The 24,341-nt window shown below is 44.7% G+C and overlaps 1 protein-coding gene across 1 annotated transcript in view; it reads right to left on the bottom strand.

Moving 5' to 3' along the window:
• Positions 1–3,283: 3,283 nt before the first annotated feature.
• Positions 3,284–24,341, bottom strand: part of erfl3 (Ets2 repressor factor like 3) — a 46,151-nt gene continuing 25,093 nt past the window's right edge. The window contains exons 2-5 of the mRNA XM_072393942.1: positions 15,118–15,352; positions 7,451–7,566; positions 6,141–7,294; positions 3,284–6,013 (exon numbers count right to left, since the gene is read on the bottom strand). Coding sequence (XP_072250043.1) covers positions 5,333–6,013; positions 6,141–7,294; positions 7,451–7,566; positions 15,118–15,352 — 2,186 coding nt within the window. The 3' untranslated portion in view covers positions 3,284–5,332. The remainder of the gene's footprint in view (positions 6,014–6,140; positions 7,295–7,450; positions 7,567–15,117; positions 15,353–24,341) is intronic.

Here is a 24,341-nt window from a genome sequence, read left to right on the forward strand (position 1 = left end):
AAGTTTCCACAGACCTGCAGATATCTGGCAGCCTGGCCCACATGTTTGGTGAATAAAAACTGTAAGCAGCTTCTGCAGGTTTAGCTCTACGACCTGAGATGCCCTGGAGGTTCATAACCCATCTTATCCATCCATCCATTTTCTATACCCGCTTAATCCGTCAGTCAGGTCGCATACAAACATGTGCCGTTCCTTGAAGGTTTCCCGAGATCTGTTTTAGAAAATCTTTAGGGAACCTTTATGGAAATTTTTTAAAAAAAATGTTCTCTAACAAAATCTTTGGAGGAATTTAAAAGAAAAATCAACAGAAATTCTCTAAAAGTTGGTCAGTACGTACTCAGTGAAGCCTTTAGGGGATGTTTTCTAAAGGTTTGCTGATGTTATTTTTAACTTTCAGTAAAGGTTTGAGAAGCTTTGGAGAACATTTCTTTCAGGTTCTCTGAACATTTTTAGTGATATTCTCATAAAAGTCAAAATTTTGGGAATCTTCAGGGAATTTTGGTGTCCTGACACCATCAGAGCTTCACCTTTCAAGCCCCACCCTCTAACAATCGCCTCTAAAGGGTTATCGTTTCTCTGCAGATCCTCTGAATTATTATTATTTGTGTGATATGTTCGGAACATTTCGAGGGAACGATCAGGGGACGAACCCTGAAGCCTAGTTTTTGTAAAATCTTTAGGAAATCTTCCCTAAAGGCTATTTTTGATCAACCTTTGGGAACTTTGGGTAACATTCCCTTAGGATGTTTTCAGGAATCTACACAGACCCTTTCGTGAACATTCGAGGAGGATTTTTAAGGGGTCATAAAGAAATCTGTGGCCTAGAGAACCTCATCGAGGTCATTTCAATCAAAGAGGAGTTTATTTCAGGCTTTTACACAGTCAGCTTTTGTTCTTTTGTAGAAATTACAAAACATACTTCTTTATTAAATCTATATGGATGAAGCTTTCGCTTTCACTGGATCGTTCCCAAGGCGAGAACTTTACACCCACTTGTTTACAAATTGGTACAAAAATGCCTCTGTAGCTAATTTGTCCTTTCATAAAACCTGCACCATGGGGGTCACGTCCATGACTTATCGGTTTGGCATTTTTATGGGTGGGGCCCCTTTGACTGATGGCTCCGACAGTCAGTAGCCTCAGTACCTCAGTACCCAGCAGCGTGGTGACGTCAAAGTAACCGTATCAATGTTTTACATACATCTTATGATGCGATTATGTGGGGAACCGACTCAACAGGTTCCTGCTCGAAACATATTTTCAGCTTCAGCGACTCTTTTTAGCCTATTTTCAAAGTTGTTTTTTCATTAAGGGGGAAAATTTATGTCCAAAGACGTAACATGTCGCCCTCCTCTATGTTACTACAGTAAACCAAGAGGGACTAAACAAAGCTGGCTCCTCAGGGGGGGCCCTTGATACACAGCACACTTTAGACTAGACCTATAAAACTTACTCATTACAGTATAACATGTAATTAATCATAAAGTCACCCTGCAGCATGATTAACAACACGTTACCTCAGCCTGCAACAGACGGTGCAACTCAATCGTGAAGTTAGCCCGGGGCAACAAAAAAAAAAAAAAAAAAAAGAGGCGCCCAGAAAGTTCGTCCAAGATGCTCAAAACTTAATGAATAATAACTCTATGAAACAGAAGCTACTCTAACTGTTGATGTGAAAGTTCATTCTCTGTTCACTTCGCCACAGATTTGTGAGATTTTGTCCATCACTAGTGGACTAATCCTCTCACAACTCCTCCACAGAATATAAACAAGATTAAAAAATGTGTAACTTCTCTTTTAATAAGTTTTTTTTTTATTTAAATCAATGGACCGCTTGGTGCTTAGTTGTGAATTTGTTCACATTTTAATCATCAAATACCAAAACTCCCTCACAAGTGTATGACTGCGAGCTCGTTACCGACGAGACAAAAAGTCACGAGTTAATCTCTTTGTTGACAAATCACCAGGTGATAAAGCTCCGATGTTTCATGGTGAGTGAAAGAAGAGCAGATATAAACAATGTGACACTAATACTGGGTTTTAAATGGTTTTAATTAACCCTGATTACAGCTTAATTACAAGTTTGAAAAACAAAACAAAAACATAAAAGAATTGGAGAAATTCAATGTTACATCATGGTATTAACTCTCCTCACTCCATCTGAGTGTTATGTAACTGCTGGGGGGGGGGGGGGGGGGGGGGGGGGGTGAAAGAACAGACTGAAAGAGGGAGAAGATAGATCTTTACACTGTAAAACAAACATCTTTTTTCTTTTAAAATGATACACCCCCCTAACCCTTTCAAAAAAGAAAACAAAGGGAAAAAATATACAAGAGTGAGAGAGAGAAAAATTATAAAATAAAAATTACAATACAAGACGAAAAAGATAAAATCACTTTCCCCCGTCGCCCCCCTAAAATAAAATCCTCCGGCGCTGCCCTTCCCGCTCCGTCCCAGGTGTTATTTCTCTGTCAGCATCAGAATTAATGTTACACATTTCATATATTTAACACTTTGTAAAAACTAAATACGGGGTAAAGGGGTTCTGGTTCTGGAGGGCTTAAAACAGGGGGGGGGGGGGGGGGGGCATTTCACATCAGTCAAAGTGATGCACACGACGTGAAAAGCAACAGCTAACAGGGCCATGGAATAAGGATGATAAATGTCAAGTGGAGAGGTCGATGACCCAATGAGAACTATATAAACAACAATAATCAATAGCAATATCGACATCATAAAAATAAACCGATAAACCTTTTTTTTTCTTTTTTTTTAGAGAGAGATGGTATCTTTGTGCTGTTTGTCTACGTTCTCAGACTGTTGAGGCGTGTAACAGGATGAGAGAGAGAGCGCCCGGGTTTCAATCTGACTTTCAAATTCATCTTTTTGCAACATCATCAACGTCGTGACATTGAGTCAGAGCAGTTAGCAGGAAGTCTGCCGACGCTCGAAACAGAGCGAGGAAAAGTTCGGGGTGAGAGGAAAGAGAGCGCAGAGCCGCTAAGACTGATTTCTTATCGGCTGCTGAGATATGGAAAGTAGTAGTAAGGCAGCTTTCAGTTCAGTACAGACACAGGATCTGGTGGGTGTGTGTGTGTGTGTGTATGTGTGTGTGTGTTGTGACATGCTCCAGTCCAGATGGGGGGGGTCTGATGAGGAAATCTGATCAGCTCAGCTACACAGACAGCCTGCAGGCCATCTATCTCACAGTTCGCCGCTATAGATCCGTCTCGTTGCCGGCTAGGAGGGGACGGGCCGCCCGTCAACACGGCTCAGACGTTAATGAGCTGCGAGTTCGGTAGAACACGCCACAAACATGTTCACTTGTTCCTGTATGTGTGTAAATGTGCATAGACTGAGGAGAGGGTCTGTGTTCGGGGGCAGGGTCTCAGACGTCCAACTCATCCAGGCTGTATCTCACAGTAATGATTAACCCCTTCCTCTGAGCGCTGAACTTTGGAGCATTATTCTAACTGTCCTGTCAGACAGTACAGGATTATTACTTCACTAATAACCCATGAGCTGACTCACACACACACACACACACACACACACAGAGGGCCTGGAGAGGTGGCCTGGAGCCAGGGCAGCTCAAAGCAGCGAGAACCCTGCTGAGCCGAGCGAGACCGCAGACAGGAAAGAGCCGAGTGGTGCGCGCTGAAAGGGCGAACTACTACAAATGAAGTGAGCAGCAGAGTGAATCATTCGCCGTCTGTCCGAGGCCTGATACTTTGTCTTGCTGGTCTTCCTCTGGTGGACTGACCTGAGCTGTTTCTCACTGGCTTGCTTATCTATGAAACAAACACAGGAGAAATCCCTCCCCACACCTCTCCTCGTTCTGCACCGCCCACCCGCATGACAAGTCTTACCACTCGAAATAATCCACTCACTAAAAAAAACCCTGAATCGATCACATCGTTAAAATGCTATGGTTCGTTTAAAATTGGACTCTTTTTAATCATTTCTTTTAGAATATATAAAGATATCATCTTCATGTGTTATTAGAGCTTCATACATGCTTTAAAAACAAGGCGTACAGCGGCAGTGTGTGTGTGTGTGTGTGTGTGTGTGGAGAGCTGGAGGTCCAGTCAGAGGGAGAGGGAGCATGTTTAAGAGCTGAAGGCAGTGCTGTGCATCTGTTTCTGTGTGCTTTTGCTGGTTTAGTTTAACACTATCTATGATTGTTAGACAAGCTCTAGCTGGTGAACTAGGATTTTGTGCTGCTGAGACACGAAGGAAAATGTTTTCAGAGTACGAGCCATGCGAGGTGAGGTAAGGAGGCTAGTCAACAGTTGCTGAAACCCCGCAAACCTGTCCTCGAGGTTCCCAGCAGCAGCTCTTCCTCATCCTCCTCTAACCCTCTCCTCACCTCTCCCTAGGGTTGAAACTGTTTCTGTGAGTAGAGTCACGCTAATTCCACAGGTGGTCCGCAAAAGAAAGAAGGGCAGGACAGGAGAAAGAAAGAGGAAGGGTTATAGAAAAGTGGGTATACCAGAGAGGCAAAGTCTGAGTGTGTGCTTATGGTTTCTGAGTGTGTACGGGCTTGTGAACACTGTTTAGTGTCCGGAGTCCCCCCCAAGTCCCATTCACTGTTGGCTGGGTTTTCTTGCTTGTGTGTGAATCCAATAAACATACAGCAATACGCTTCCCTGAGTGGAGTGGGCCAGGTTTAAGAGTCAGTCAGACAACACCCAACAGCCCAACTCATCAGTCTCAGACACTTTCCTTTTTGTCCCAGTAATTTATTCCCATGATTTGTAGTCTTTTTTTTTTTCCAGAGTAGCCCTCCTCCTCCCTCACACTCCGTCCTATGCACTCTTCCATGTCACTCCAAGGCTCTTGGGGTTAGATACAGGCACTTAAAGTCCCGTCGTCCTGTAGGAAAAGTAGCATGGGTTTTGCACATGATCGTCCTGGGCTGTAAGGGAGTGTGTCCCCTGAGGAAAGTGTAGACTGGCTGCTGATCCTGCTGATGGGGGGGGGCCTGAAGACAGGAGCTGTGCTACTGGGGCAGGGCAGCTGGAGCTTCACTGGCAAGGTGGGAGGCGGTTTTACAGTCAGTGTGGCCGAGTCTGAGCGGGTCCCTTCTTCCTGTGAATGTGTCCCAGAGGAGCCCTGATCCAGGATTGATGGTGGGGTCTGACACAACAAGAGCTGCAGTCTTTCAGGTGTCAGTTTTATGAGTGTGTATGTTGGACTCTGCTCTCAGGTCACTGGAGGGTTGAGGAATCTAGTTTGTCAGTGTGGGAGAGGGAATACAGAGGAACCATTTACATACTCCGGTGCCACCTTCTGTACTGCTGGAGCAGTAGTGCTCGGGCTGGGGCTCCCATCAGCAGTCCTTATTCTCTAGAGACAGCTGTGCGGTGGCACGATGCAGCTCAGCGCTCACTCTCCGGTGTGAAGGCAGCGGCGTTGCTAATGAGCCTTCATACGTCAACGGAGGAGGACTGTCCCCTTCTCCACTGCCTGTCCCATCCTCCTCCATCTCCATGCATCCATTACTTTGCCTTCCTCTTTCCTTCTCCTCCTCTGGTCGCACTTTTTTGTCATCCGACTCCTCCTGTGAGGCTTCCATGCGCTGGTCTTCGCTCCAGCGCCTCTTGAAGCGCAGCTTGAGGGGGATGCACTTGGTCTGCGTAGCTCCTGCCGAGCCCGTCTGAGAGGGGGGAGTGTGGCTCTCCCCTGGCTCTATAGGTTCACTCTTGAGGGTGGACAGCCCGCGGTGTATGTTTGAATGTATGTGCTGCGAGGTGAAGAAGGGCATCAGACCAGGAGGAGGAGGAGCGGGGGCTTTGAAGACGTCCTCGTCCAGGTCCTCATCAGGATGGGGTTGATGCTGGGTGGTGGCTGTGCCGTTAGCAAGGTGGAGATGAGGGTGGCGGTGCTCAGATGCTCGTGAGTGGCGACTGGAGAAGAGCTCAAACTCCTCTTCTCTTTCATCTGGGTCTTCATCACTGATGTCTGTGACCTCCACCTCTTCTTCTGACTCTATATCAGAGATGGGCTCCACCTGGACAGTTAGAGAGAGAAAAAAACAATGAACACAAAACCAGTTAACTTAGTTTTACTCCAAAATATATTACACTAAAATAATGAAATGTCTTGTGGTGACCGATGGGAGAGTTCCCATTCAATACCTTGATCTTGGGGAGCCCTGCACTGTTTAGGGACTGGGTTGAGGAGGAAGCGGAGATGACTCCTGAGCCGCTGGCTGAGCTCAGGTCACTTCCAAATGACAGCGAGGAGCCCAGGCCAGAGGTAGAGGACATGGACCCGGATCCTGAGCCTGAGGACAGGGAGCTCTGCCTGGGCTTACCTTGGCTTTGTCCATCTCGCTGCTTCCTTCCCGGTGGAGGCGGCTGCAGCTTGAACTTGAATGGAGACATGTGTGGGGGCTCCTCACCCAGGTGGAGTGAGTGATGCATGGAATGGGAATGGGGGTGAGGGTGGGCAGAGTGGGGGGGGTGCGGGTGATGGTGGGCGGAGTGAGCCAGAGACGGATGGTGGTGCCGGTCTCCTCCCCTCTCTCCGCCGGCGGCGGTGGCGGCTCTTTCTGCTCTCTCTGCGGCTCCTCTCTCCGCGGTCAGACCGGCTTTGTCTGTGGCCGGCCGGTGGGGCTGAGGGATGACGATGTTGGGGTACTGGAGGAAAGCTCTGGGACTGAGGCCGTAGTTGTACACCGACTGGGTGTGGGCCTGCAGGTAGCGCTTCATGTCCTCTGGGTTGAAGGAGAAGTGTGAGCCCAGCATGGGTGAAAGGGTTGGTGAGGGAGTGTAGGGGAGGTGAGATGTCGGGGTCATGGAGAGTGCTGGGGACAGAGGAGGGGCTAAGAGGCTGGCCCCTCCGGGCCCTGGCAGAGGGGACACAGGGAAGGGGGACAGGGGATCCTGGTGGATACGGTGCCCTGTAGGACCACGAGATCCATGGTGGCCAGCAGGGTTACCCGGCCCTCCATACATGCGGAAAAGGGTCTCGTGAGACAGACGGGGGTGGATGATACTTCGATAGCCTCCTCCACCACCTGGTCCACCTCCTCCGCTCACACCCCTCTCTCCTCGGTCCTCTCCCGCTCCAGCGTTACCCTCCTCGATCTCTGAATTGACGGAGGTGCCATCACTGCAGTCACTGACGGAGCCGCGCCCTATTCGTCGGGCCACAGAGCTGAACATGCCCCCGGGGCTGCGCAGGTCCTCGTTGGGGGAGAGGACCTCAGAGGGCGTGGAAGGGGGGAAGCGGAAATGGGTCCCGGCTCCGGTCGGGACAGGCGGTGCGCTCTGAGGAACACTGCTTCCTGGAGACGTCAAGAAAAAGAAGAAGAATTCTCAGAAATGATAGAAAACGCTCTCTTGTATAATCCTGTGCAATCATGCCATCCTTTCGTGGGATTAGGAGATATTTAAGCGTGCACAGGCATGCAAACACACTGTGCTCGTGTATCCAGACTTACCAGTGGAGCCCATGTCAATGAAGGGGTAGTTGACCAAAACCAGTTTGTTGAAGTTGAACTTGTAGGTGAACCTCTTGCCTTTGGTTTTATGAAGGATCCTCTTGTTATAATAGTATCTGGAAAACAGCACAAAATAGACACAATAAGTGCAAATATCTGGCTGATGAAAGGTTGTTAACACAAGTTAAACAAGCTTATTTTGTCTGTACGTCATTATTTAACTTAACACACGGTTTTGAGTCAAACTATTATTTCATCAAAACCACTGAGACTGCGAGTGCTCGCACACACTTTAATAACCACAGGTCTTTCATGTGCCCCCCCCCCACCACAACCGTGACAGATATTAAAGAGTGTTGTATGACATTTGCACAAAGCAGACCCAGAAAGGAGGAGGAGGGAAAACAGACAAGATGAGAAACGGAGGATGGACCGAGCTGTGAAGCAGCACAGTGATGTTGTGTGTCGGGATAAGCAAATAATTAACGAGATCAGAGGCCAGCGTAAGCAGTGTTACCGCTGCGGCCAAAGGTTAGGCTATTTTGAGTCCGCACGGATTGTTAGGACACGAGGGTCTGCGAGTCGTTGAAAGCATGTCTAAATAGGATGTGTGGCATCTGTGTAAAAGAGTCAGGAATTACACAAAACCGGTCAGATGTTGTCAGACACATTCTGCCTTTCATTTTGCGAGATGGACCCATCTCTTTATGTAACAGCCAAGCAAAGCCACCAATAATTCAGCCCATCTTTATCTGTTTATGTAATGGCCATTCTCTCTTTTTTCAGGCTTTTTTCCCTCCCATGGTTCCTGCCTACAGTACAAGGCTCCATTTTTATTAACCTTTGTCCAGCTATAGCTCTTTATATAACGTCGCTGCTTTCTTACCCAGATCCACATCTACTTTATGTAACCTCTAGCTCCCTGGCTGCCAACCGTCTCACACACACACACACACACACACACACAGTGAAGAGAAGATAAAAAGCAACAGAGGAACAAAAACCGTGTATCTGTCCATCAGGAACAGGCTTTGCCAAAAAATACCACCTATCCATTCACCACTACCTCTGGCTATTACACACAAGACTCAACCAGACTGCACTTTTCCCATCATGTCTGCATGCCTACCTGCTTTTATAGCTCTAGACTTGCTTTCCTTTCCTCCAGCATATGTCTGCTGGCTCAAGTTAAATGGTGAGTGCTGGCAGAGATAAGGGTTTTAAGGTATGTATGTTCTGTTGAGTTAATCAGAGCCCGTTCACTATCATTACAGTGAATGGTGGTTATCTGGACGGCGGCGTGTGTGTGCACACATACGAGTGTCTGCGTTTGTTGGTGGGGAGGTGTCGCCCTTTACCCCTTCTTATTATACTTATTACACATACTTGTTGGGCCGTTTTTACCCTGGGAACAGACTGTTGCTCTTTTTCCACTTGCTCTCCTCACTACCCCCTTCTCTCTTTATCCCACACTGATACCCCCCTGTCTCACACTTTCTCTCATCAACCAGCCTCCCCCCCTCTTCATCCCAACTCGCTCCCTGCGCTCTCCACTCATCCCCCGAGGCGACGGGAGAGCGAAGGAGAGGCAGCGAGAGACAGGACAGGCCTGCACTGTTGAAAACATTGTTTACGCCAGGCACAAAGCAGCATGTAATTTCTGCTCAAGGGGAGACACTCACAAGGGCCGAGAAGGAGGGGAGAGGAGGCAGTTGGGAGCGAAGGGAGGGAAAGCGACAGGCAGGCGGGAAGTCAAGCAGAATTAAAACCACAACAGGAGCTCGATCGAATTAGCCGATGAGAGAAAAAGTCAACAAGCTGTGCTACTGCCCACGTGAGGTTCCAGTATCAATACTGATTGAAAGGGAAGCAAACAAAGTTACTACACAAACCAACTTCCTGCTGTTTGATTAAGTAGACATATCTAAACCAAACGCTAAAACTCAGCTTCACGGCATCTTGCTCGCTGTTCGTGAGCAATACGTAATTAAAAGCTGTAACCTGTAGCATTCTCCAATCGATGCTGCTTTGGGCCAAGCAGAAATCTGTGATTATTGGAAAGAGGGCTGCACAGATGAGTTATTTAAGACACTAAAAGAACTACCTTCTAACCCACGAGCACTTATCCAAACAAACGGTTTCAAACAAACTGCCAGTCACACATCTCCTTTATTTGAATAACAGTGACTGTTATTCTGTTTTAATTCCCCCCTGTCATTCAACACTTTAATATCAGCAGGCATTTGCAAAAAGTGCCAAGTTGCATGTACATCGTGATAAAGAGTATATATATATATATATATATATATATATATATATATATATATATGCATCAAACTGAATTAAATCAGTGGGGACAAACACAGCCCCGATACACAAAATGCTGCAATGAAAAGCTTGAAAAAGACAATTTGCAGCAACTGAGGCTGTGTTTAGAGCACATGGTCACCCGCCTCCCCTTTCCTGTGCCGTCATACGAGCAGACGGTCTTTGAAGAGCATTTGAACTGACTTCAAAAGAGAAGAAAGAGATTCTTTGAGTGCCTGTGTTTAGCTGCCCACCGCACTCGCCTTGCACGCACACACACCTCTACCATACCATGTGCCACCTCTTTCTAATGCAATCAGCAACACGAGTGCATGTGTGACCCCCCCCCACCCCACTGCTCCAGTTTGGCTTTATCCCACTCCTGTGTAACCAAAAGTGGAGAGTGAACCATCAGGACGAATATGGATTTTGGCAAAGCCTTTGGAGAGACAAAGGGGAGGTTATCTATTCAGATGTTACTGTGAGTGATTCTAGGCCAGGGATTAAGCTGCAATTACACAGAGATGACGAGGTCCAGGATGTTATGATCAAAGCAGAGAGATGTACACCAGCGTGAAGCAACTGAACTGCAGTGGCTGAACATATTATATGAACACAGAGGGTTTGAACGGTGCGTGCCAAAGCATTCACAGGCTATATTTTACTTTTTACTTTCAGAAAAAGTCAGCAACCAACACGAGAATTTCCAAGAATAACAAAAGGCGGTGGGGTGTTAACTTGGAAAGGTTATGACTCACAGGGAAACTGCTGCTTTTTGCAGCTTTATTTTTCAAAACGGTACTCTCGCAGCCCTGCCCGTCAATCGTACGGGATATGATATCAGTCTCGTCTCGTCATTGCTCAGATGTGAGCAACTCAAAATACTGTAAGTCCAACCGGGCAACAGAACCGAGCAGTCAGACAATCGTTTAAGTTTCCAGCTATGGGATTTGTCTAACCACAGGTGTTGTCTGCATCCCATACAATCGTATTTTCCTGCCCTTCATTTACTCATATAATTTATATGGTCATACCACAGCAACTACTTTAGGAAGTGCAATGTTACCCAAACTGGTAAAAACCAAAGGTTGGCATTACAAATAAAAACTGTAAAGATCTAAAACAGAAGGTATCAGGACATGACAGCAGACCTGATGTTTTAGGTCAAAAGATTCATCCACTGTGATCAACTTTTTCTTATTTACGTTACCCTTTCACATGGTATATGTGTAATCTTTTCCAGTATCGCTCGACACACAAACACACACATGTCAGCAGTAAAAATGAATTGTGCCAGTCCGCTTGCGTGTGCGTGCACAGGCTGTGCCTTGCCCATTGTTGGGCTGTAAATAGGGGCTGACTGTGACAGGAAGTCGGGATTACAATACTCCCCATGCGTTCCATGTTTATTTTCTGCCTCTTTCGTCAGCAGTGGCTGTTACACACAAAACCCAGCCAGATCTACTTCTACACACACATGGACACTCACCAGCTGCTCACGCTCAGGTGCGTGTGTTCAAGTTGCACAGGCAAAATCCCTTTGTGCACAAAACGCCACCTTTGACGAGTGTTTATCGAGTCAAAGTGGAAACTAAATGCGTTTATGTGAACTGGGCACGTTGGCTGGGTTGGGGGTGTGATTTGTGAGGGTGTTGCACGCTCTGTGTATGCGTGCGAGTGTGTGGATGTGAAGATGACGATCTGGTCAGGGTCTGATTGGGCCGATCACATGCTCCGTGGGTGCAAAAACGTAGTGTAGCTCGTGTTTTTTTCCACACTCACAGAAAATAAAGGTCTCATTCACTCGGGGACAAAGACATGTACACACAGTGCTCGTGTAAACTGAGCACGTACACGCTGCAGATAGAGACAATGGGAAGACAATGCACATACGGTGAACACTAAGTCATACAGTGGTACTGTCCCTGCGTGCTCCCTCTGCACTTTCTATTTGGCCCTCGGTGTTTCCACACAATGCTCTAAACACAGGACCTCTGACCTATAAACAGGCCCAGCCAGCTACGTGAGTAACGGTGTGTATATGCAGCAGAATTTCCTGCAACATGTTGTGTGGATGTGTTCACTCAAACTATGGTTAAATGCACATCAGAGCCTTTTTTTTTTTTTTTTTGGGGTGACAACAGTAAAATGTCCTTGCACCGTCATGCTTTTCTTTTGAACTGCCAGTTCATAGAAAGGGAATATTATTTACATGCTCTCGAGCAGGTTTGACAGGCAGTAAAACAGCTGTAGCTCCTTTTATGTGTTTATCTGCGAAGGCATTTTTCAGCCACGGAGGCCCAATACGATTAAATGAAGGCTGGAAACGAAGCAAATGCAAACATGTGTGTAAGCAAGCCTGCTTGGGCAAGAGTCCGTACAATGGTGCATTTGTGTATGTGAATGAGCGCATGTGCTGTGTTGTTAATCTTTGCCAGCTGTGTGTGGCAGTCGTCCTGACCTCTGACCGTCGCATTGAAGCCTGATGCTGGCTGATGACTGGCCGACACGGGGGCCCAGAGGTCTAAAGGAGCTGGGACCTCTTAGCATGATTACACTCATTAAGCCAGCACTCTGCAATGCATGATTGGCAACAGGCTTCATTTCCTCCAGTCTAAATCAAGAGAGCAAGGCAGCGCTGCAAGGAGTCAGTAGCAAGGTGAGAGACTATGTCTTTTTATCTCATGATACGATTCTTCGTGATGACGGTTAAAGATTGTGTCCATCCTGTCATTTATTACCTGGACCAGAGGTGTCAGGTAGCAAATTTCCAGGAATATCCAATTAGAAGCTGGATGTGACACACCTGGACAACAGCTGTAAGTATCAATCACCTGCTGCTTCTAATATCAGAGTCACCCCACTGAGACATCAAACTGATTCATGGAGAAATAAAAAAACAAAAAAAAAAAGACTGTCTTAACTTCTAAAGGTTGAGCACACATGTAATTGTGTGCACGTTCTTGTGCACACACTGACACAGTGTGAGCGTAATCCTCTCAACAGGAGTGGGAATTTCACAGCAGCCGTGGGAGCGGGAGTCCAGGATGACGCATGGGCCGAGGCTGTGTCCCCTCAACGGAAAGCCAAAGCCAGCGCATACGCACATGTCCACACACAATACGGCCGGCCTGATTAAGGGAATTTCCACCATGTGCATGGCAGACAGGAAAGAATAAGAACAGTGGGGTAAAAATAATAATTACAAAGGCTAAGTGATAAAAAGAACACTTCAAAACAAGCACGCCTTTTCAACTTTGTGTGCATGTGTGAGTCGGCTAATTGCCACATGCTGACTGTGGTCTCCATTATTAGCAGACTCCAGGTTTTCTCCATGTGAGGGGCACAAGGTGGCCCGCTCGCCAACAGTTTACTCCATATGGGGACTGTTACCATGCACATGTGTGATCACGTGCCTCTCTTATAACTTCATCAATCTTTAGTGCCAGTAATCGCCTTGCCACATTACTATTCATGTGTGTCTTAGGAGGATTCATTTCTCGTGTCTGTTGCCGTGAAGGAATGACGACAGTTCTGGTGTCAAATCAGGTGACAACATGGATGTTGGTGCGCGTGTGTTCCTGGAGCTGCTCTGCTCATTTATAGGCACAAAGAGAGTCACGATGGCTGTAAGAAGCTGGATAAGAAGACAAGTGAGAAAGAGGTGAGCAGAAAACTTGCTGATAATCAGTCTCTAAGGCCAGTTCATCAGACGGCACTAAGACCCACTATATATAAGCACACACTGAAGCCTAAGCTCAAAATCTGCCACAGCTCCTCAGGATGGATGTGCTATAAATACACAGCATTGACCCCAACTGTATTCTTTTTCCAATTCAGGAACACTAAATCCAGATTGCAAGTCTGAATGATTGTGTTGTTACATGTGGTCAAACATGAGAAGTCCATGTTAATGCTTGCTGTCCTCATCTGTAACAGAAGTCATCTTCGGCTCACCAATTAAATGAGTGTACATGAGCTCTGCCAAGCATGAATTAAGCAGTCCAATGTATTTCCCTCCTTTACTGGTCTCTGTGGCTTTCTTTAAAGTGCTTAGCCTAATCTTGGCTCACTTTGTCCGCACACAACAAGCCGGGGAACACAAGACAGTGAATGAGATATTTAGAGCCTACAACCAGCATCAGATGATGAGACTTCAGCAGGGATATGTGACTTCTGTAATATTCACTTCTGATATGCTGACTAAAAGTTGTTTTATTGCGTAGATCCCACTGCCATGAAAGCCTTTATATGCAACCTCTACAAGCTCTTTTTTATGGTAACAAAGATACTGTGAAATAATGTCCATAAAGGCTGGAAGCACAAAGATAATGAAAAGCAGCTGCTGAGGCTCAGAATTTTGTTTTGTAAAGATATTTTCACTATATTCTTGTCTGATATGCCTTAATTTGATTTACCTAAAGTTTTACCACGATATTTTCTTGAACTCAATGCTAAGGGCTTCACCAAACCGACCGATCAGCTAATGCAGTAATGGGCTTGGCTGAGAGGGGTGTCCACGGATAAAATCTTGAACCAAGAGGTGTAAACTGGAGTGACTGGCCAAAAGGGTTTGTGCTGTAACTCTATTTGGAGCATTATAGCAGCTAAACTTACCCAGGTCATACCCATGAGGTAACCGCCTGCGCACACAAACCTTTCTGCACATGGACAGGGATTTTAGTGTGTCTGCTGTTAAGCATTAGTGTTAAAAGAGGGCACATCAAGATTATAAGTGCCGGATTGTACACTTCTCAATTTAGAGCTTTACCAACAGACATGATCATCACAGTCCCACAGAAAATGAGCATTATATGCACAGCTGAACTCCTGTGTACAAATTTCAATCATCTATGGTACTGTCGAACTTTTTGGCTGTGGAATCCAGTGATCATCTCTGATGAGAACAACTTGCTTAAGCGAAACTTTTTTTTACTTTATTTGACATTTTTTCTTCTAAGAAACCCATAATTTAACCCGAATCTACAAACCTGTAGTTCCTCTGGTCTTTTACCCGTCAAAGACCCACCAAGAGCTTGATATTTGTTTTACCTTCTTATTCAGTCTGATATTTTGTCTTCAGCAGGCTGCAGTGAGTGACTTATCCAACACTGGCTGCATTACGCAGACGACACCATTTTGTGTAATTTCCTTTGACTGTCAGTGAGTCTGTATCAGCATGTGGACTCGTGCTGATATGGGAAATGTTTATGCGAGTAGACCAGCGTCTAAGGTCCACAGATATACACAAAAGTAGAGGATTTAAATGCCAAGAACAGGAGCAAATAACTATGAATGACTCGGTCACAGCAGATTAACACTGAAACAAGCACACTCAATGAGTTTCTCTGTCAGCTTACCTCAGTGCCCTGCTAAGCTTATCATAGTTCATCTGGGGTTTACACTTCCTGGCCCCCCAGAGCCGGGCCACTTCATCTGGGTCCTTGATGACAAACTCGCCATAGTCCCCCTGCCATGCGATGACATCATGATACTCCTCTTTCCTGAGCAGCTCCAAGATGAAGTGCCACAGCTGGATCTGCCGGGACCCGGGGCTCGACTCGGGCTTGTAAGCCCATTCTGGAAAGGCATACCCTGTAATAGAAAGATAAAAAGAGTAGAGGATTAGTGGGAGTCATTCGAACATTGCCAAGAACAGTGAAAGGTGGTGCAGAGAGCACGAGTTACATTCATAAATTAAATTATAGGACATCTTTATGAGGAGCATGCAACACAAGTGCACCCAGATGAGCCCCCTCTGTCTCTGTAAGGAAATGTAGGAAACTTTAAAGGAAGGAAACAGAAAATATGAAGCGTATAATGAGGGACCTGCAGTTGTAGCCACTTCAGGTGACTGCTCTAAAGGAGAGACAAGGTCTATAAATGTGTGGCCAAGTATAGATCACATCCACCAGTACAGAACGGAGTGGACTGTCTGTTATTTACATTTCACATTGACAAAAGCTCCTCTTAATCATTCCCCAAGTTTCCCCCAGCATCGCTCTTTGATTCTCCAGCAGTGGACGGTTCAACAAAAGCAAACTGAATAAAGAATAAACAAAAAGTGCCATTAAAAGCACCTCCGAAGACTTTTGTTTAAACTCTGCTCTGGTGTCATTAGGTCACCACCTCACCTCTGCAGCTCTTCACAGGAAACACACACGCACGCTGAAACTGGAACTGAAAGTTGAAGAGCAAGTGGGCTTCATGGAACAGTTAGGTACATGAGAAACCTTTCCACCTCTCCTCCACCTCTTTCCTCTGCCATGCAGTCACTCTTTCCTCTGACCAGAGGGAAACAACATGGCCAATCATCTCTCCTGCCTATCCCTCCATCTCCCTCCACCCTCTGCTCGAAGGAAATGCAAAGTTAGAGACGCAGAATGAGACCGTGGGTGTGGATATATGACTGTTTTCAAGTGTGAGCCCAAATGCATGAGTTTGAAAGAGTCTATGTGCCAGTGTGTGTGTTTGGAAATGTTTATGCAAGTCTCCCACTAACATTCTGTTGCCTGGGTGGTCAATAAATTGGACACAACTGAGAAAAACAGCACAGTTGAGTGCAAAGTTTTGCCAAATTTTGCCTGGACTGGATTTTATTTTATCAACATTTGCCCAGAAAACAGTGACAGAGCTGTAAATGAAAGGGGGGCCCACTAAATAAATAGCATCCAGCCTGCTTATGTGTCACCATGCGGGGCATTTAATGACCATCAGTCCTATTAATACTGTTTATATACCTTTTAATGCAAAAAGTAGGATGAAAAAAAAGGAATGAGCGGCAATTGCAATACAACGTAAATGTTATGAATGCTTTAAACTGGAACTTAAACTGAATTAAATAAAGATCAGTTTCAGGTAGTTGGTTCATGTCATGCACATAAGGAACATTTGAAATACCATCCTGCAGATAAATCTACAATAAACCTAACACTTTGGTAACATTTATTGCCAGAATATTGTCTTTTAATCTGAATTTACTTTACAAAGATATCAAAAAACAGATACAAAGCTGTAATAAAGTCTATTTTCGCCACTCTCGACTGTGCATCTTGCAAACAGCCGCATAAAAAAGTGTCACTGAGTTCCAGACTGGTTGACAATCATCAGATTACAGATGTTCAGGCATGTGAATGGATTCCCTGGATGACAGCCTGAAGCAGAGATGGATAGCCCTGATAATCTCTTCTGCAGTGACCTCACCATTTAGTCAACGTTGCATAACACTGAATAATGCTGAGAGCACACAGGTCACACATCTATAAACAGTATAAAAGTGTTGCCACTGACGACTTTCGTCAGGTTGAGTAAAGAACTCGATGAGTTCATTTAAGTTTCCAGTTTTTAGAGAAAATAGGCTGAGAGGAAAGCTGTAATCTGTTGCGTCTTCCTACTCATCAAATGCAGGTTACCAGCTATTTCTCACCACCGTTTCTTGGTGGTTTTCCTCCACAGTGATGTGTTTGTGAGGCATGGTCAATGAATCACTCCAACCTACTCAGGAGTCATTTTGCTATAGAAAATAAAAGATATCTGAATATCACTCAACCCATGTAGGATATACCCACACATTTTCCAACTCCAAAATGATTAGAATTAGAATTATTTCAGATCTATATTTTTATTCAGGCATTTAAGGAGGCCTACAGCAGCCGTGCAGGCAGCCGCTTCACTCTAACAAACGTCACCATACCTGAAATGACCATGGGTGCAAAAAACAGCGAGCGACGGCTAACTGCGCCTGTGATTTTTCAGACTTTCCAGACTGGTACATGTAGGGGCTCCGAACATGCAAATGGTGATGTCATTTTTGTTTCCTTTTTCTCTTCTCACCCTCCTCCACTTCCCTCTCTTGCAAACAGTCAGATAAATTGTTGTGGTACGATCAAGTACAGTGAGTGAACTACAGTCAGCAGGCGAGAGTCGCAAACAACGCAGCCCTGCCGAAAACGAACAAAGTAAAACTAATCGACTGTGTCAGAACACGTCGAGCCGAGATGACAAATGTAAAAGGTACAAATGAATAGTTCTGACCTCATCTTAACCACCAACCCTCACCTGTGGCTATCACATCGAATGACTATTTGTATCAGATGTGTAAATGTCTGCAAGTAGAATGAATGAAAATGAGCTACAGCTCGTCAAACACCTGATAGTTTTGAAGCTGCTATGTCAGAAACAATCAGATGGTCTTTTGTGCACACATTTCAGATCACTGAGTGAAACCGATGCCTTATAAATACCTGGAGGACCAGTAGCTTCACTGTGTGGCAGGAGGACATTTTCTGCCTGAAAAGACACACGATCGGGGCTCCAGAATTACAACTCGCATGAATGTGACAACTGACTCATCCCTAGCAGGGAAAAACCAGAGTACACAACGTTTAGGAAGCGGCTTCCGAGTAAACGTTGTCAAACATCAAGAGCTACATGCTGCTCTGACTTAGCTTCAACATCTACTACAGTGAAGATCTGGGGGTTCACCTCTGACCTGTAACTTGAGCAGTTTGCTGAGTGTTGATCAGAGTGTGTAACAACAACAAAGAGTAAGAAATCCCATCTAGCAGAACTATCAGCTGATCCTTACAACCAGAATAAAGATCCAGCCATAGTTCTGTATCAGGAGTTTTGGCATTTTGGTGCTTCGTGGGCCACTTCAGCGTAATAAATTTAAAATTAAAATAAATAAATGTATTAAAATGAAACACACTTTTGATATATTTTGCCACTTAGCCAACACATATCTCATCTATATGTGTCGAGCATATTTAGCTGAATTTTTAAAAGTTGTGTCTTAACTCATTTTAAGTTCATTTAAGAATTTAAGGTGGATGTTTTGATTTATTTTCTTTATCTTAATAACTTTCAAACCTCACAGCATAAATGCAAATAGGTTTATTAAGAGCTTTGAGGCCATTCGGATTATGTAAACAAATTAAATCCTGGACACAAAGTGCTAAAACTATGCTGTTTAGGGCTGCCACGATTAGTCAACTAGTCACGATTATGTCGACTATTAAAATCATCGACAGGTCGTTTTCTTTTTTTTTTCTCCCAAAAGCTGCTGCGGCACCTCTCCACTGCTGCCTCTGCGTTTCTGTCCTTGACACACATGTGGTAACCGGGGTCAGCTGTGATGTCACAGAAAGTTAAACCAGATGGCTCTGGTATCATGGCTACCCGGCAACGGAGGTCAAAAGTGTGGGAGCATTTTAAGAAAACTAAAGACAAATGTGTGCAATGCAATATCTGCAAGGCAGAACCTGCCTTCCACGGCAGCACAACGACGATGCACGAGCACCTGAAAAGGAAGCATGTTGTTGTGGCCGATTGTGAAGCGGGACTGTCATCTTGGTAAGCTAACTGGCTAGTTAGCTGCTAAAATTAGCTTAAACAGAGAGTTAACCTGCTACTTACTCATATTGATAGCTGTAAACGTTAACATTAGCGATGACGGTTTGATTAATTAGCCTTAGCACACATATTTCATGTGTATTCTGTAACGTTATAACAGTGATGTGTTTGAATAGGAACGCTAATGTTTTCTAACGTTATGTTTCCGTGCTAGAAAAGTATGTTCAAAGCTAGCTACATGCACACCTCAGCAAGCAAATGTCCTGACTGAGTCCATACTGAACATGTTGGTGTTATATTTGAGTCAGTGAGACCAAAACTTTTTGTGAATAATTCCTTAGTTTCAGGTGCCTACTTCATTTGATTTAAATGCAGCTATGTTTGATGCCAGAAACAAATGAAGGAAAGAAAAACCTAAAAAAAAAAAAAAAAAAAAAAAGTATTTATTTTTGTGTGTTTGCTACACAGTTAAGTCATTGTTTGTTGCAACAATCTGCATATTTCATTAAAGGGTTAATGAACTATGATATTGTCTTTTTTGTAGCTAGCATATACCTAAAACACTCCAATCTGAAAGATAATGATGGTTATATAAGAGCAGCTGCATCCTGGTGCGATAAGCTGTATGTTTTACATACAATTTACCTATGATCCGATTAGTCGACTAATCGAAAAAAATAATTGGTTATTAGTCGACTATTAAAATAATCGTTTGTGGCAGCCCTAATGCTGTTTGACAAGGGATGTATGATCATTTCTCTAATTCAGTCACATAGTGTCCCTAAAAATTAACTGGAGCTCTGATTACTCTGCTAATAGCGACAGTGTATATCACAAACAGATGCAAAGGTGTGTGCGTGTCAACTGTACAAACACATGCAAGCATGTTGTGCCCTTTGTGCAACTCGTCATTAAGTCAAAGAGTTCACATGATAAGTGCTCTGTGCTGTTTAAAGGAAAAGCATGAGCAACTTCCTTTAGTAACCTTTTATGTCTGTGTGTTTGGATTGTGAGATAAGAGTGACCCATTGGCTGTGTATAAAAGATGGGTGTGCTTCACATAAACGTGCATTCTTTCGTATGATCTGAAGTGGAGCGACTCCTGTTGCTGCCAAACAAACTCAGATCGCGCAGAAGTCTATGAGAAAATGAGCCTATTCTCATTTGATTTATTACCTCAGTAAACATTTCCCCTTTTTTATGAGTTTATGACACCAGTCACTGGCTTAAAGTCTTCTTGTGTCCTGCATGATGTTTCTTTTGTAAATTATGATCCCATTTAGATTAAAATACACAAAGCATGGAATGCTTCGGGGTGGAGCAGGTCTGTGAGGACAGCTTTCCACCTTACGGACACAACAATGGCAGCAACCAAGAAATCCCAAACACAAAGCCTAAAACTGTTGGAAACACGCTGTAGGACAACTTTACAGGTCAATCAACTGACCAGAGTGTGTATATATATCCAGTGTGTATAACATTGTTAGACAATTACAGCTAATATTTATTCTTAAGCGTGATTGGCTGAGTCTTCAGTGTTGAATTAAAGGCAGAAAGGTAACATTACTTTAAAGCTGAAACTGCACTGCTGGCTGACACTTAAAACTTGAATTATAAATATGATGCTTTTGTCTTAATGGACATTTTAACCTAAATTATTTAAGACTTCAACTTCTAATTGATGGCACAAAGCATTCGAGTTCTTTAAAAGACTGCTGCAAGAATCCAGCCTCGAACATTTTTCTTTTCGGCAAAGTTTTTAAATGAACCGTGGATTTTTTTTTTTTTTTTTAAAACAGCCCACAGTGTGCGGCGGAGATGTTAAAGGGTTATGTTTAGAGGAATGCTGAGAGAAAGAACAGGTGTCTTTGTCCTTCGTTCCACCCGGAGTCCAACCCAGCCCGAGCTGTCCTCACTCACACTGGATCAGCTATCACAAACGACACACACACTCTCTGATCTGTTTCATCAGCTTTGTACACCCGATAGGAGAATTTCAGTGGGGAATTTTTGGAATCTGTGTGTGTTAAGCATTCAATGTGTGTGAAGCCGGAGAGGAGAGGAGCAGCAGTGGGGAAGAGCCTGCAGAGCATGACATAACCCCCACCACCACACTTAACCTCTCTGACCTCCACTCTCCCTCTATTTGGCTCTTCCCCTCCCTCCCTCCCTCCCTCCCTCCCAGGGGAGACACCAGATAGCCATTACAGCATGAATGCACAAGCGTCACACACACATAAGCATAGACTCTGCATCAATAATGTAGAAGCTGGTGTGGAGGCCTGACGATAGGGGTGCGCCTAATCTCTGCCCTGGGACACCAGAGAGAGTGCAAGTCTGTGAGTTGGTGTGTGCGTATTGTGAGTTGGGACAAGCGAGGGGCAGGTGGTAGAAAGTACTGCAAAGAAAGCAAAGAGGAGGAGGATGCAGGGACGGAGGGGGGGTTGAAGTGAAAGAGAAGAAGGCAAGATGAGATGGGGTGAGCTCCAGGACGAGTAAAGAACAAGGAAAAAGAAAGTGGGGAGAATAAGAGATGGGGGAGGGAGATCTGGGAAACCAGAGTGGGAAGAGAAAGAGGAGAGAGAAAGAGAGACAATGGCTAGAGTGGGAGAGCAGAAAGGGGGTGGATGGAGGGAAGGAAGGAAGAGGGAGGTGGAGGGGGATTAAGAGAGCGATGAGATCATAGCTCATCTGGTAGTCTGTTGTCATCCAGGTCAGATTGCCTGCCCCCCCCTCGTCCTTAACTCCTCCATGCTTCCTTCATTCCCTCTCCCCGTCCACTTCTTCTTCTCCTCTCGGAGTGCGGATGACTCTTTTCCTCTGTGTGATCATGGTGGCAGCCTCCAAGGCAGCTATGTGCTGCTCATCAGTGCAACCACATACTGTTTCATGCTTTTGGAGAAAGAAAGATTTTCATTTGCTTCTAAATAATTCTTCTAAAACACTTCACTTGATTTCTGACTTGCTCACAATGCTAAAAAAAATGACGACCCTGCACTGGCATTAAAAAGCAGTTTGAAACAGTTTGGGACAAACATGACGATATATGACACATTCGACACAATATTAAATATATAACGCTGCATCGCTAAAGAAACTCATAGCAAAATAAACTAAATAAACTTGTGATTTTCACATTTTTAAGCTCAAGTTACATACCATCTCCTCACAGTTTTCAGCTACCCAGACACTCTGACAATTGTACTTAGCAGAGATTGCACATGGAGAATTATACCTGCTTTTGCACCTTGAGCTCAGCCTGCTCCACTGTTGGCGCAGTTGCTCACAGGTATACTAAACCAGAGGTTTTCAGTAGAGGACACACCAGCCAATTCAAATTCAGACTTCTGGATTTGCAGGATAGAAAGTAAAAACTCAGCAATTTAAGAGGGATTTCATGGCCTTAAATAAAGCACGTTGGATATCTGCTCATGTTTGCAATAATTTCTGATGACACACATAATAAATGTGCCAAACAAGTGTCTATTGCGCAGGTCTAAAGCATTTATAACTTAGGCAACTTCTCCTAATGTGCATATGGGTGACTGCTGCACTGAGGTTTCACATGTGGACAATTTACTGGAGCTCATAATCAGTTCAATCTGTCACTGCAGCTTATTTCTTCCTTGATTTGCGTCTCATCCTTCCGATGTCACTTCAAAAGTCCTTGTGACAAGACCATAGGTGACAGTCATTAATTAACGCGACTCATCTCAAAGGCTCGACTGGCTTTATAACCTAAAACTTAACTCCTACAACTGTCAAAGTTCCAGGTGTTAAAATGGGACAATTTGCTGCTTTTTCTTCTCAAATATGACACTTTGAGATCATGTGCACACCCTGATGTCAGTTTCAGGCTTTTCCTAAACTTTGTCAACGACACAAAATAGAACTAGCTGATTTTGTTTGTTTACAAGAAATGTCTCGCAGGGAATATTTCACAGTAAACATTGAACATTTGATATCTGCAGCTGCCTCAAACTGACTGGACCGCGGACCTGGCACTGAAGTGCCACAGGGGGCGAGAGCTGATGGGAAGGAGGCAGAGACAGCCGGGCAACGTATTAAAGTGAGAAGAGAAATGAGGAGGAAAGATTCCCAGAGCTGCGAGTCCTACTCAGCAGCAATTCAACTAACAGACCTGTGCCAAACTAACAGCAGAGTTGCAGAGTCAGGGTTTTTACACAGGGCCGGGGGCCTCTGAACAACTATTAGTGGCAGTTGGCTGGTACTGTACAAGTTTAACCCCACTCAGCTTTAGCGTGGATGTGGGAAATGAACAGATGAACAGTGTGTGTGTTTGTGTGTGGATGGAAGAGGGTGGTGAGGTCGCTGTCTGGTAGGAGAGTCAGTAAAAGCACGAAAAGTTAAGAGATAAGTCGTTTTTTGCCTAAAGCACATTCATACACAAGTATACACAGCCTCGTCTTTGTCACAGCTCCTTTGATGAGTGAAACAGCCTGAAGCGTTGAGAGGGGCAAACAGAGGAGTTAGAAATACAAGACCAGGAGGTGTTCGGGAGGGATGGAGGGACAATAAAAGACTAGTAGTTTGAGACAGAAAGTGTGAGTAAAAGGAAGGGCAGAGAGAGAGAAAGAGAGAGGAGGGTGGGTTCTGAAGGAGGAGGAGGGTAATCAGAGCCCATGTGCCTAAATCCCAAAGTGTCTGAACTCTTCCCACCAAGACCATTAAAAATTCATTAGGCCAATACTAGAGGAATACTGGCTGGAGAATGAGACACACAACAAAGTCACAGAAAAGAAAAGTTGGCGACACCAGAAAAAGTACACGATTCCTGGAAAGCAGTACGCTTGTCGTTTAACACCAACACGACGACAGCTAACGATCATTACCCATTAAGTTAGTCTTGTCTTCAGGTGTAGAAATGCCAAGAGATGAAGACAAGAATAACAACTGTGTGCAATGAATAACCGTCCATCGGACTATTTTTAGGTTTATTTCAAATTCAGCAGCTCTTGAGTTGCATTTCTGTTTGTAATGAAGTCATTTCAGCCCAACATGTTGGCGGGAAAATGCCTCCAAGTGAAAGGCAGCTTGCTGTGAATAAACCAGATGGAGACTAATTTCCCTTGGAGGACTTGTTCTTGCTGGAGGTTCTGTCTGAGCCAACAACATGCCCTGAGCTTCACCTGAGTGCCCGCAAAGGGTTAAACGCACATCACACACAAAAACATGTAAGCCTCGGAGGCTGCTAAACTATTCCTCGAGG

Source organism: Leuresthes tenuis, unplaced genomic scaffold (genome assembly GCF_036924035.1).
Source record: "Leuresthes tenuis unplaced genomic scaffold, fLeuTen1.0.hap1 SCAF_10, whole genome shotgun sequence".
Taxonomy (NCBI): Eukaryota; Metazoa; Chordata; class Actinopteri; order Atheriniformes; family Atherinopsidae; genus Leuresthes; species Leuresthes tenuis.